This window comes from Rhopalosiphum padi, chromosome 3, assembly GCF_020882245.1.
Source record: "Rhopalosiphum padi isolate XX-2018 chromosome 3, ASM2088224v1, whole genome shotgun sequence".
Taxonomy (NCBI): Eukaryota; Metazoa; Arthropoda; class Insecta; order Hemiptera; family Aphididae; genus Rhopalosiphum; species Rhopalosiphum padi.
The window spans coordinates 55,714,532-55,729,591 of record NC_083599.1 but is presented as its reverse complement, the minus strand read 5'-3'; the positions used below and the strand labels follow the sequence as shown (position 1 = coordinate 55,729,591).

General features: G+C 30.1%; 1 protein-coding gene and 1 pseudogene across 1 annotated transcript; one reads left to right on the top strand and one right to left on the bottom strand.

Moving 5' to 3' along the window:
• Window positions 1-5,593: 5,593 nt before the first annotated feature.
• On the top strand, window positions 5,594-6,927 carry LOC132923737 (protein FAM200A-like; annotated as a pseudogene).
• A 4,179-nt stretch (window positions 6,928-11,106) lies between these two features.
• Window positions 11,107-14,997, bottom strand: LOC132927519 (uncharacterized). The gene is made up of 5 exons (XM_060992062.1): window positions 14,668-14,997; window positions 14,365-14,582; window positions 12,675-12,765; window positions 12,387-12,604; window positions 11,107-11,700 (listed from the first exon to the last, which is right to left on the bottom strand). The coding sequence occupies exons 1-5, from the start codon at window positions 14,736-14,738 to the stop codon at window positions 11,402-11,404; spliced, it is 897 nt and encodes a 298-aa protein (XP_060848045.1). The 5' UTR covers window positions 14,739-14,997; the 3' UTR covers window positions 11,107-11,401.
• Between the last annotated feature and the right edge of the window lie 63 nt (window positions 14,998-15,060).

Sequence of the window (15,060 nt, the reverse complement as noted above, 5' to 3'; positions counted from 1 at the left end):
TTTCCTTAATTTTTTGTTTGTTTTTAGTTTTTACAGATTATTTAGAAAATATTGGTAATTTTTTATTTTTACCTAAGTAAAAATTTTTCAAACTAGATGCAATCTTCTATTCAAAACCACTCTTAAAAATCGAACCATTTTTTGACTACCAGCTAATTAGGCATACATATCACATACCTACAGACACACACAAAAAATGTACCATTTTAAAATCTATATATTCATCGCTTTGCTCAAAATCTAAAATAATATAAATGATAAATCATAATAATAATAATGTATTACTTTTATTTACTACTATTGTGGGTTTATGATTATATTTGTTTGTTGTCAAAACATAAATAAATAGAAAATAGATATTCTAATGTAATTATTTCGAATATCTATAATATATGTACTTATAGGCAAAATAATGGAACCAAAAAATATGTTATGATGTCAATATAAAATTGAAATAATGACATTGTTCTGCATCACTGAAGAATAAAGAACGGTTTATGTGATATAAGATAAATAAATATGCATCACTGAAAATCTGAAACTCGTAGTAAAGTATAAAAAAAAATGTAGTAGTTGTGCTTGTGTCTACTGTCTACATACCCTATATAAATTGGTGCAAAAATAAAAATCTATGCCATACAACAGCAGATTTTATGTCAAATGAATTAATGACATTTGATAATGTTACGTATTTTGTACTTGATTTGGTGCCTTAATAACTTAGAAGCTCGATAGATATTTCAATATTATTTTTGTATGATATTTCAATTTAATTTGTAGATCTCATTTAGAAGTTTTAATGCGTAATGTAGTAGTACAGCGTGTCCATATGTATAATTATATTAATATATAATAATATGCTTCTCTCAAATTATATAAATTATAATTACCGGAATATCTCAGGTATACTCAAGGTTATAGAAACTCTATCGGCAACCGAATTTGAAATGGATTCGAGTAGACGTTCCATTTGTTTTTTCCGACTAAACAAACTTGATGTTAACCACATTAGATTTAAATGGTTGTACAGTGGTATGAAGTTTTCTACGATAATTATAAATGGCGCGTTGATGATTGACTGAAAAAATATTATTCAAAGGTGTGTACATAGTAGAATAGTACTTTTAACGAAAATGTATTATGAGTAAGCATAATATTAGGCAAGTGTAAGTACATCAATTCTATCGTAAATCAATTCCATGAAATACATGGTGTTTCTAACAGTGGTATCATACATTGTTTGAAATTCATTTTTTAATTCATTAAATATCCTCAACGTATATAAAACAATTTGACTGTTAGTAATTTGTTCCAAAATATTTATGCATTTTAGCACTACTTTATCAGTCAACAGTTGTTCCAGCATTGCTTTGAAATTATTATAACGTTTATCCCAAAAATTGTATTCGTTGATTGCGGACATGTATTGAATTTTTCCACCCTATTATAAAATACAAACTCTTTAACGATTATCTAATAATTTAATTCAAAATAATTTAGAAATAAACAAGCAATAAAAGTTTTTATAACAAATGTATTACTGATTTTTGATTTGACTTTATTCAAAAAGTAACAACAAAGTATTAGGTTCCTACCATTATGTCTTCGATAAAATTAATTTCTTTCTGCAATGATTCCATCCATGAATTTATCAAACTTAATAACTGATCTATTTGCTTCGTATCTAGGTCTTTAACGTTTGTATTTTTTTCAATAATCAACGATAGTTCATCAGAAATAACCAATTTGGTCGTTAAACTAAATAGTGTAATAATTTGATAATTATTAGAAACATATTTATTATTTAAAATATTTAAATATGTATAGACAAAAAAATAAAAATAATAACAATAAAAAAAAAGATTAGGTGAATACGCTCTACTGTATGGCAGATTTCGAATGTATCTCGTCAACCGTTATATCGAGGTTAGTGTAATGGATATTTGCAATTAATAAAACATTGAAACTATACAAAAAGATGTGTTGGCTATTTCAAAAGATATTTTATAATATATTTTAATTACTAAAGTAGGCAATTTATTTTTCTATAACTAATGTTAACAGGGTGGCATGAATAGTGGCCATCTCATGAAAAAAAATGTGGGATGGGGGTGGGTGTTCCAATGACTCCAATCTCCAGATCCTAGATGGCTTAACTAGTCTATAATTTAAATATCATAGTCACACCTAACGACATACCTAAAAAATATTAGATGATAGGTGTACCTTACGTTATATTATTGAGAAATCGCTAATAATGTGAAAATAAAATTGGCGGATGAGTACTTATTTAAGGTAGTTGCTTCGTAAGAAAATAAGTTTACGCCGCCATTGCATGTCAATGATTAGGTTGTCTTAAATTAATTTTTAACAAATCATCGGATATATTTATTATAATTATTAATTATTAAAATATTAAGTATACTTGTCATATTATAATAATATTGTCATGAAATTGAATATTATAAAACATTACACATAGGCACCTATCATAAATTATAAAAATATAGGATTATAATATGTATAAATAAAATATTTTTTTTATTTGTGTGGTTCAAATATGTCAAAAAGCTTAAAAATAAAATTTAAATTTTGTAATTAAAAAATATTAATCGGAGAGATTTGAAATTCATTGATATTACGTATAATATAATATATATATAAGTACTATTATTTGTCTATGCACAATGATATATTCAAAATATTTTAAGAGCTATTGATATTGTTTTAGATGCGGATCTAACGGTTGTTTAGTTGATAATTCTGTAGCTCACCGAAAAGGTTTTTTAAAATGTAAATTGTATATTGTAAAGGTATATTGCAACTCATGAATAAGTAATGCATGACTAAGTAAGATGTCACCTCTCTTATATGATTTTGCAAATCTTAAATCTACCATTGAACTGCTCTACGGAGTACCTACAGTATATGCGATACTGACTTATAAGTGAATAATAATAATAATAATAATAAAACATATTATTATAATAACTAATAATACAAATAAATCGATTACAGTGACCTATTTATTCAATGTGAGGTATAAAAACGGTATACTATAATATATAGCAATGCGACTTCGATGGTTTTTGTAAAATATTATTACGAATGTATACAGGGCGATAATCATTTAGTTTCTAAATACAGTAGAACCTATCTATATCGGGCATTGTAGGAGAATTAAAATATATCTGTTGGAGGATTCGTAAACATAGGTTTCACTTTAATGTATAGTGTCTTTACCTTTTAACTAAAGTTGACTCGTCGAAACGGATCATGTCGATTTCGTAGGTAAAATAGTTTTTACTAATTAGAATGTGTTTATTTTGACTAATATAATATTATTTTTCAATACATGTAACAATATAAATATATGTTTAAAACAAATATTGAAAAGTACACTAATTAAATGTAAGTAATTTATTTTATTTATACGTCCTTATCTTGTTTAATAATCAATATTTAAACAGACACATAGTGATCTATTGAACCAGCAACACTTATTTATAGTAATCAATTTTAGTAGTTTAAAAAAAACCAAAAATTGCTCAAATTGTCAAAAACTAAGTTAATACTTCCTGTATTAATAAATAGGTAATAACTATTGTAATTGATTCTCTAAGAATTGTTATAAACCGTCTGGTACTTGATCGACAATAATGAATAAAGTCAAACACGATGGAATTAATGTAAAGAAACTTTGGAACTCATTCTGATGTGTAGTATCTATACTCTGCCCAGCGAGAGAACGCGCCGCAAACCGATCAAAATCAGTTTTTCTGCGCATTCCCCAATGATACCCATAGCCCATAAGCGAACCAATTTTGATAGCATGGTGACGCAGGAGGTTGAGCAGAACAGGCACGTTCTCTTGCTGGAAAACTATAAGTAATTATCAAATTTCATCAAAACATATGTCCATACAAAAATGTTGTTTATATATATATGGGATTTTTAGAGTAATGTAGTATTAATAAGTATTGCTTCACATTACAATAGAAAGTTAAACTATGATATATAATATATTGATACGTGCACCCGTGTGCTTACAATGTATGCATACTAATATTAATTGTATATTTCAACAATATGCTTCAGCACTCGTGCTATTCATCTGGAGGCTATTATCAGTTTGACATCTCAAGGCTTTTGAGCAGCTCTACGGCGTTTTTTCTCTCGACGAGGTCAAAGATCCCACATATACTCAGACTATGGTACAAACTTCTTTGGTGCTAATGCTGAATTGAAAAGTCTTTACAAACATTCATATAACAACAATAAGATCGTTGTGATGGTTATTTAAATTTTTTTAGCTTGAAGCACAATAAACCACACTCAACGAAACCGTTAGATGAACTTATATGTACAACGATCAGTCGTTTACCTTCCTTACAGGATTTTTTTGGAACCGTATTCAGACCTTTCAGAAAAGCATCACAATGCGATCTTTGCGATCTTATGATGTTCTCGACCCGCACTTTGTTTGAACACTCACCAGCATTGGCCCAGATAATAAATTGTTCGAGTTTCACTTCTATAACGTCTTATATCTTGAATAACACATCTACTCCACAATACAAGATCTTCCTTTTCTGTTAGTATACTATTAGCTAGTATCTGTTAGATCAACAGATTTCGCAGTTGTTTTGCATTAGGAATCGAAGAACTGGGTAGTACAAAATGACGGTAATGGAGATCAATAAAATTGAAGATAGTGTGCCGGTTACCTGTAGACCAGCGTTTCTCAAACTGTGGGTCGCGAGAAATTTTTTTTATTATACAGATTGTAAGAAATTTATGTGACGGTCTTGCAACGGTTACGCCGGTTTTCGTGTGCGCGCTCGCGGATGTCGTAAAAGATACGCCGCGGTCGTTGCGATAACGAATTAGTACGATGGGTCATTATCGCAATAATAAAATATGACGATATGTCAGTACTCGGCAACTAGTTGTCTGTAAAATTTAAATTAATCGTTACGGCGTCGTTAGTCGTTATTGCCGCTGTATCATCGCCGGCTTGTGTTTTAGTTAACGTGTGATCGATTGTATGGTGTGATTGTGCGCGTTATTTCTGAGATAGATTATTTACAAAAATTGTATGATGGATAAATGGTTGGTAAATAAGCGAAAAATTGAAACTGATGAAAACGAACCTTCAACTTCAGTTTTAAAACGAAAAAAAAAGACAAGAAAGTATGATTCAGAGTACCTAAAAATTGGTTTTTCTTGAAAAGAAGATAATGATGAACAACGACCACAGTGTGTAATTTGTTTTGAAGTACTTGCAAACGAGAGTATGCGTCCGAATAAATTACATCAGCATATTGAGACTAAGCATCCTGATCTAATAGATCAACCACTCTCTTATTTCGAAACAAGTTGAAAGAACTAAACACGTCTAAAACAAAAATTACACAGTTCACGAAGGTCAATGAAAAAGCTATGCACGCTTCGTACTTGATAAGTTTTCGATTAGCAAAAGCTGGCAAACCGCATACTATTGGAGAGAATTTAATATTGCCAGCAATAAAAGATACAGTTAGAGTAAATTCTCAAAAGACGTCCAAATGATACAGTTACACGTAAAATTGACATGTCTCAATGGATAGAAAATCAGCTAATTGAAAGAGCCAGTAAAAGTAGATTTTTCTCACTACAACTAGATGAATCTACTGATGTTCAAGGTTTATGTCAGCTGCTTATATTCATACGTTATATATGGAACGACGGACCACGACGGAAGATATGTTATTTTGAGAACCTATTATTTGAGGCACTAGTGAGGAAATATTCAATACCCTCAATACTTATATAATTAAAAAGGTCTTGATTGGGTAAAATGTGTCGGATTATATACAGACGGTGCTAGAGCGATGTGTGGTAAAAATAGTAGCGTTGTAACACGAATGCTTGAAGTTAGTCCGAATGCATCATGGACTCACTGCAACATTCACAGGGAAATTTTGGTGTCGAAAAATCTGCCTGATAACTTGAAAATCGTTTTGAACACTTCTGTAAAAATAGTCAATTTCATTAAGACAAGGCCACTGCAATCACGACTATTTGAAAAGTTGTGTGAAGAAATGGGAAGTTCTCATAAATCTCTTCTTTTGCACACTGAAGTACGTTGGCTATCAAGAGGAAAAGTATTAACAAGACTTGTGGAACTCCGCGAAGAAGTTGCACTGTTTCTAAAAGAAAAAACTGATCTGGCAAAATCGTTGCACAATGAAGATTTTACCTTGAAGCTCACGTATTTAGCCGACATATTTTCGAAACTGAACGAATTAAATTTATATTTACAAAGAACAGAAAAAGCCGATATATTCGCAGTCCATGAAAAAATTAGAGGTTTTATGAAAAAACTTACGTTATGGCAAAAAAACATTGAAAAGCAAAATTATGATTGTTTTGAAACATTTCAAACTTTCATAACCGAAAATAATTTAAAAGTTCCTGATGACATAATTAGCCAAATCACTTTGCATTTAATTTCGTTGAAAGATAACTTTAACTTTTACTTCCTTGAAGAAATGGAAAAATGTCAAAAAAATAACTGAGTTGTGAATCCGTTTCAGAACGATATATTAACAGGGATATCAAAAAAAGCTGACGAAGAACTCATTGATATATCTGAAGATACATCATTAAAACTTAAATTTAGCCGCAATAATTTGATTGAGTTTTGGATGTCAGCTCGGCAGAAATGTCCAACTCTTTCAACTGAAGCTTTAAAGGTATTACTACTTTTCTCATCTTCATACTTATGCGAAGTTGGATTTTCGGCAATGGTGGGCATCAAAAACAAAACAGAAACAAGCTCCAATTATCTTGCGTTTGAAAATAGCTAAAATTGACGTCGATGTTGGTGCTGTTATCAACAATAGTAGGAAACAAACACGTTCATCACATACGCCTAATTATTAATTAAGTATTATATTATTATTATAAGTATATTAACATAATTATTATTATTAATATTATTATAAAGTAGTAAATAAGTAATAAAATAGAAAAAATTTGTTTTTTGAAATTATTTTTTTGATTCTGTAAGTGTAAATCTATGGGGGTCGCGATAGATTTTTGAATAAAATTTGGGTCGCGGTCCTAAAAAGATTGAGAACCACTGCTGTAGACCATAGTTGCGGATCGCGAAGCGATAGCAGAAATTATCGACAAGTGGAAACAGCACGAGGTAGTGGTGGAGACCGACTCGCCATACGCCAATCCAATCATTTTGGTAAGTAGGCTGTGCTTAGATTACCGAAAGCTGAACATACAAGTGTTGAGGCACAATTTCCCACTATCGGATCTACAATAACAAGTGGAGTCATTGAAAGCCGAGAAACACTAGATATTTTCAAATTCCGTTGCCAGAATCAACTCAAACAAAAACAGCGTTCATCACATCCGATGAAACGGGTCAATTTACAAGAACCCCAAAGCAGCGGTGACGGAAGTTCATAAGGATGCGAGTACAGTGAGACTGAGAGCCATGTTGTTGCAGAGTGGAGAGGAAGGAGCACACTACAAATTATCTACTGCATCGGTTAGAAACTTGGTGCGACTGAAACCCATTATCATTCAAGTAAGCTTGAGCTAATGAGCATGGCGTGGGCAGTCGACTTGTTGATAGACCCTATTTCGGATGAAAAGGGTGAGACGCTGGAAGAGGTATGGGTGGTTGGACGTATTCAGGACATTGGAAACCAAAAACAAAGTACGTATGGCACAACATGCAGACGAAGAGGTACGCCGTATCGTTACTATAATGCTTAAATCAGAGAACTTCCCAACGAAGGTCAAACAAGCTATAGCACAAGAATACAGTCTCAGGGGCAAGTTTCTGTAAAGGATGTACCAAGGAAAACAACTTTTCGTGATGCTAAGGAGTATGCGGTAAAGTATCGTAGTGGCAGTTCACCATTTGGGTGGACACTTGTTAGTAAAATTGCACAATATTTTTAGTTTGTAGGACTATGTAGGTATGTAAGGTTACACGTAAGGGTGTGCTTGGAATGTTGACTCCTAAAACCACACACTTTTAATAAAGTACAGAACAAAACCGCACATTTTTGGTAGGTTAAAACCGCACACATTTAATAGGTTAAAATCGCACAATTTTTAAAATTGTTGTATCCAAAAACCGCACATTTTTTATTTCTACCCCAAAAAGGTTATACTTACCTAGATTAGATATACTTAATAATTTATAATTTATTCAACAAAAAAAATGTATATACAAATATTCAAATTAAAAAAAATGTAAAAATGTATTCAAACAAAAATATGCATATACGATTATTCTAAAATGTAAAAAAATGTATTCAAATAAAAATATGCATATACGAGTACACGAGTATTCTAAAATGTAAAAATTATAAAAATGTATTCAAACAAAAATTTAAAAAATTTAAAATGTAAAGCGTGTACAATTTTTAAAGTTTGATTGGCTTAAATCTATTACCAACATTTTTTAAAAATTGCAAACGATCTCCGTCGATTAAAAATTGTTCCCATCATTTAAACAAGTGCTCCTAAAATAAATACAATTTAATTAAAAATCGAAAATATCACTATTATGTATTTACTAACTTGTTTTTGTTTTTCAATTGAACAAACAATATTTTTCACTCCATTATGGTACTGGTTCATTCGTATCACTGTATCGATATAAATATTTTGTAAAACATCAATAACCATAAATACAGATGGATTTGGGGTGTAAAACTCAGAATTAAATCCTTGGTGAATCTTTCAGCACCATTTGTTGTCCTTGTAGTTATATTTTCATTGATTGGATGGGTCCACATTTCAATTGAAAACTGTCCTTCGATGTAGTTGTCAAAAATGTAGTTTCCAAATGCAGTACACGCATCTTGTGGTGGACATATGGACATTAAGTCAACGAATGCCTCAGTGACTTCATGTACTGGTAAAAATGGTAATCCGAAAAACATTTTTAACCACAGACCTGTTTCATTTTGATTATTATTATATGATAGTCGAAGACTATTGATTGATTGGATTTTCCGCCATAATGCTTGACCAAAATGGAATCTACAACCTTTAATCTTTACTCCAGTAAATATTTTTTGTACAGCATTATGAGCAGCTATTTTAAAGTCGAGATGGATAATTTTAATAGTTAAAACTTGTCCTAACTCCATACATAAATTTTTTATATTGACCCACATTTTTATGTAACAAGATTCAGTTTTAGAAGGTAAAAAACAATGTATTAAAGGAAAATAATAATTCCTACTCCATCCATGTATAGTATATTGTTGATAAAAATACTTTGGTTTATATGTAAAAGTACTGTCGGCTAAGTATTCATCACAATGATTACATAAAAATTCAATATTTTTTTACAATGTAACAATAATAATTTCGTCTTGTTTGTATACATAGGTCATTTTTTCGTTTTGACAGATTATATTATAATATAATATTATATATTATAATCTTATCTTATCTAATCTGTTAGTTAGCACTAAAAATAGTGTGCGGTTTTAACCACTATAAGTTTGGGGTATTTTGTTATATAATGACCGAAAAAGTGTGCGGTTTTTGTCTATCGACCTTTTTTGGGTCAAAATCAAAAGTGTGCGGTTTTCGGATGCAACCGCTTGGAATGCCTGTGGACCAAGAAACCAAAGAGAAGACAACCGGGAATCTTATACCCTATACCACTGTAACAATCGTTACACCATTATTTATAGTTAATAAACATAAATATTATAGTACCATATTATTATAAACTTTATATACATGATGATCTAGTTATTAAGTCCCCCCCGGCTTTGTGCCACATTCAGGATATTGTAAGGCTATGGCCGAAACCGAATATGTACGAGAACGTCAGTTCTCCGCGATTAACATCAAGCTGACCTGAACTCTACAACTAGCATAGTAAACCGTTTTTGTAAGTATTAATAAACTTTTTAAATATTATTAGACCAATCGTCATTTATTTGTATTATTAAAGATCCGAATTACCTTCTGCTCCCGAGCTCTGTTATTAAAGATTCAAAAGAAACTAACTTCTTCCCTGAATCTTTTATATTTAACGAGTCACCCCCGACCACGTTACACCACCAGGTCAGAAACCCTTTGAGATAATCCATGAAGATCACATCGGACCATTTGTAACGAGCACCGAAGGAAATCGGTATAAACTGGTGCTAGTGAACACTTAACACAGTTTGTATATTTGTTTGCAGCAACTGACACTGAGGGAGTGTTGTATGCAATGAACAAATTTGTGAATAGGTACGGGCTGTCCAAGAAGTTTACCACAGACAGGGGCACTTGTTTCACATCAAGACTGTTTGAGAACTTCTGCGAGGTTCGTGATGTCTCTCATGTATTGAACTCCACAAAAAGACCTCAAGCAAATGGACAAGTGGAGAGGATAAACAGTGTTATATTGGTCATATTGATTTCCAAAACAGGAGAGGAAGATCAATGGAATGTATTGTTGCCAGAGTTACAGTGCCAGATTAACAACAGTAAATCAATAGTAACTCAGCAAACCCCATTTGAATTACTACATCGGCCACAATTCCGAATTGGGTAGGTTGCGTGACCTTTCGACTACTGTGGAAAGTGAGCATGTCCTTCTGAACTATGGGAAAATGACAGGAATGAGATAGTAAAGTCAAAGGAAAAGGTAAAGACAGCTTACGACGAGCATCGTCACAATCAAACGCGATGCATAGTTGGAGAAGCGATAGTTATGACCAGAGTGTCAGTCACTACAGGCTTGTCCACTATGCTCCAGGAGCGATAGCGTAGACCTCTTGTCGTGACAGAAGTGTTGCCAAATAATGTATATCTAGTCTCACAGCTTGCAGAAGATTGGGCAAGACACTATGTCACTATGCCACAACTGCACACGTGTCGCAGTTGAAGTCATGGAAGATAGCAAAGACCTCTGACCTAACGAGGATATGACAGAAGAAAAAGAAGAGTTAAATCAGATTACTGAGGGAGCGGACCATGACGACTTAGAGCAAAACAGAGAAAAAAAGCTGAAATGAGGAAGTCCGCAAGAGTAAGGAAGAAGCTAAGGAAGCTAGATTACTATGAATGACCAATAGGTCTAAAACACTATATATTTATTATAATTATTTGTTTACTCAAAAAAAACATTTATCAACATGTGATCCACATAAAAAAACAATTTTAAAAAAAAATTGGAAAAAAAATATTTGGATATCAAAAAGAAAAAGAATGATCTTATCTTAAACTTTAACAAATAAATAACTTTTTCTCTAACAATTAAATTGAAGTATAATACGTCTTGCATTATGCTATATATATATAAATCACTTATAGCAGTGTTTATTAGATTAACATATAGATTGTTTAAAATGGTCCATCTACCAGTTGTAAATCATTTTATTCTGTTACCCAATGAAATTTGAATCCGAACAAGTTTCAATACTGACATAAACGATAACTTTTTACTTTTTAGTTTAGTAACAGCTCCATCGAGTTTATCAAATTCTCTTTTTCGATTAGTTGCAATACTTTTTACATGTTTAAATACTTCTTTGCCAACTTTAACTGGTGAAATATCATGACACTTACGTTTAGAACTAAACATCCCTTCTTTAGCGGCTTTTGTAAATAAAATATTAGGAGACTGCCGTTTCTGACATGCTATCTCTGTGTTACTATCTTTTGATCTTCCTAAAAAAAAAAAATAACTTATATTGTAGAGCTAACATTAATTCTACAAAAGTATCAAGTGGTAATTTGTATTTAAAATTTAAGTATTTTCTAGAGTAAAATTATTTTAGTACAAGTGAATGTATCACTTAGCACACAAAAGTTTCAAATCTTAATTTATATATTTTCTACAGTTAAATCTGAAACCATCGATAATTTAGTAAATATATTGTTAATTAATCTATTAGGAGTTTATAAAGGTCTCAGCTACAAAATTTTATATTAAATTATGTATAGATACAATATATGGTGATACTGATATGCATAAAAATGTTGTTATCAGATTTTTAGATATTTAATACTAGTATTTTCTTTTTTTGTGTTATTTACCAATATTTGATATAAAATAATATAATAATAATAATTTTACCAGTACAAAATATAATCATGCATTTTGGAATACACATACAAACAAAAAGAGATTCTTTATTAAAAATTATAATTATCATTTTTTTACATACATTTAAAAGAACGTATAATTAAAATGCCAATTTTATCTTTATTATGCTTACTGGATATTATGATTAGAATTATTACTTTATTATATAGAGAATATATATGATAATATCTATTTCTATTTTCTATAACTTAAAAACAAAAAGTTAATTTTAGCAAGCACTAACTATTGGAAGCAAAATGTATAATACCTTTCACAATTCTTGAGGGCAGATTTCTTTTTGTAACAAGGCCTTTTCCAAAAATTGTTGGTACAGCGTTAGAATAAAGTATCCGCCTCTTTTCAGTAGATTTGAAACATGTTGGCTCAAAGTGAAATGAGCATATCTTACGGTTTGGTAAGACTTCTTGGTTTGTTAATTTACAGTTATTAAGCCATACCTGCCGTCTCTTTGGACACGCTGGAAATCTGATACAAATTGTAAAATACAACCGATTAGAGTGGCATATTGTTTTTCCCATATACTCATTATACTCACAAGTGTAAAGATATCTTGGAGCTGGGATATTTTAGCGCTGATTTCACACATAGAATACAATTATTGAACTTACTGCAATTTTTTGATTTTCCTAAAACAAAAAATTATTTTTATTTTGAGTTTATTTTCTGATTTCTGCAGATGATATTTATTCAATAGAACTATTAAGTAAAACATTTTATTTATAATTTAACTATTATTATCTACAATGCAATTCTGTTAATATGTTTGCTTTGTTTTAATAAGCAAACATGTTTCAAATTTTAATTAAAATACATTTCCTATAAATATATTACTCAGTAGCTATTAATAATATTGTAAACAGATTGGTAATCAATACATTAAATAAAAAAGAAGATTTCTTCTACACAATTTGATATTATATTATTTAAGTATACATACATTAGAAATCATATAAATATATATAATAATTTAAAAGTTTACATGGATTAAATGCGAGGAAGATTTAAAAATTGTAAAAACTGTAAAAAAATAATAAAAAATGCCCATTTTCGAATATAATGGAACTACCTATTAATTTTTATTTCAGCATAAAAATATTACTTTGCACATGAATACATTTTATAATTTCATACCTACAATAATATTTATACAGAACATAGGTAAAAAGTGTAAACAACCAAATTTCTCCACAAATATAATATAATTTTAGTAAATTTTATCAGGTTTATAGATCAATATTTTTAAATATTAAATTAATTTAACATTAAAATATATTTATTTTGAGATATTTATTAAGATATGTAACATCTTAACAATTTATGCTACTAAATAATATTTAAATAATTTGAATTGTACAAAAAAAATTATTTTGGTAATTACCTATATACAGTAAAATATAACAAAACCGAGTCCTTGATGTAATATTTAAAAATAACTTATAAATCAAAGTCTCTTATACAGTATACAAAATGTATTTTTTAAATATCTTGGTCATAACAATTGTTTGGAAATTTTATGAGATTTTAAAAATTTGTTGACTTATTTTTAGAAGTTTAAACTAATCATTAGTATTAGTATTTGAAAATGTATTTCAAGATTTATACTATAATTTTATAATATTTAATTTAAGAAAATAAATGTAGTTCAAACTATTTTTGAAGTTTTTCAAAAAAATTGTTTTAATTAGTTTAAATGCACTTCTAAGGATGTGAAACATGGTTTTGCTATTTACTCGACTTGTTTTCAATGATGACATTAATAAAATGATAAAACTTATATTTATCTAACTTGCTACTAAGCCTAAACCTTAGTCTTAAATTTGTATAGAAAAATATATATATATAATAATATAATAATATAATAATATATAATAATATATATATATCGATGTTACGACAAACAAAAAATTAAGAAAATATTACAACTGATGACAAATGACCATGAGTATAGGTAAACTAAGTCATATCAAGTATACTTGATATACCAATCGCATCCAAATGTAATTTGTGTACTAATGTGACATGTACAAATATGTATTCAACAATCAGCACATCTTACACTTAACAACCACCCACAAATCTATTTGAACAAGGTAAAACCGTTGCATCATATACTTCAATTTGATGCAAATAATAAAGATTCACCATTTATTTGTTAAATTTATTACACACTGAGCAATCCATATAAGCAATAGTTGTTGGGAGAATAATATATAACGAGTAGGTACCTTTCAACATTTTTAATGACAAATTTGTTCTTTTAACATAGCCTGTTTCAAAAATTGTTGGTACAGCATCCGGGTAAAGTATACGCCTCTTTACATTGGATTTAAAGCATGTGGGCTCAAAATGAAACGAGCATAACTTATGGTTTGGTAAGACTTCTTTGTTAGTTAATTTACACTGGTTGATCCATAACTGCCGTTTCTTTGGACACGTTGGAAATCTAACACAAAATTATGAAATACAACTGATTAGATTGGCGTTTTCTTGTGTGCATACGCTAAGATAAAATTATTAACGAAACTCACACGTGAAAAGATACCCTGGAACTCGGATTTTTGAGCATTGGTTTCACACACACAATACAAACGTTAGGCATCTTAACATAAAGGAAATCTATTGCAATAACGCGATATTAATACTAAACAACTGTGCCGCGAATACACTATTCACGATTCCATTCTTAGAAATATTATCGGGAGTTCATACCACGATTATTACCATCGATTTCTTTTTTTTGTTACATCGTATCTAACACTGTTAAAATTATGATTAAGACAATTTGTTATAAAAACAATTTATCAGTGTTTAATATCATCGAGGAAAAATATAATGTGATGGTAACAGGTAATAGGTCACATACCCAACTCGTAGACACGGCAATCATATCTATAGCCGCGCTCGTCGAGTAGCTAGGCTTA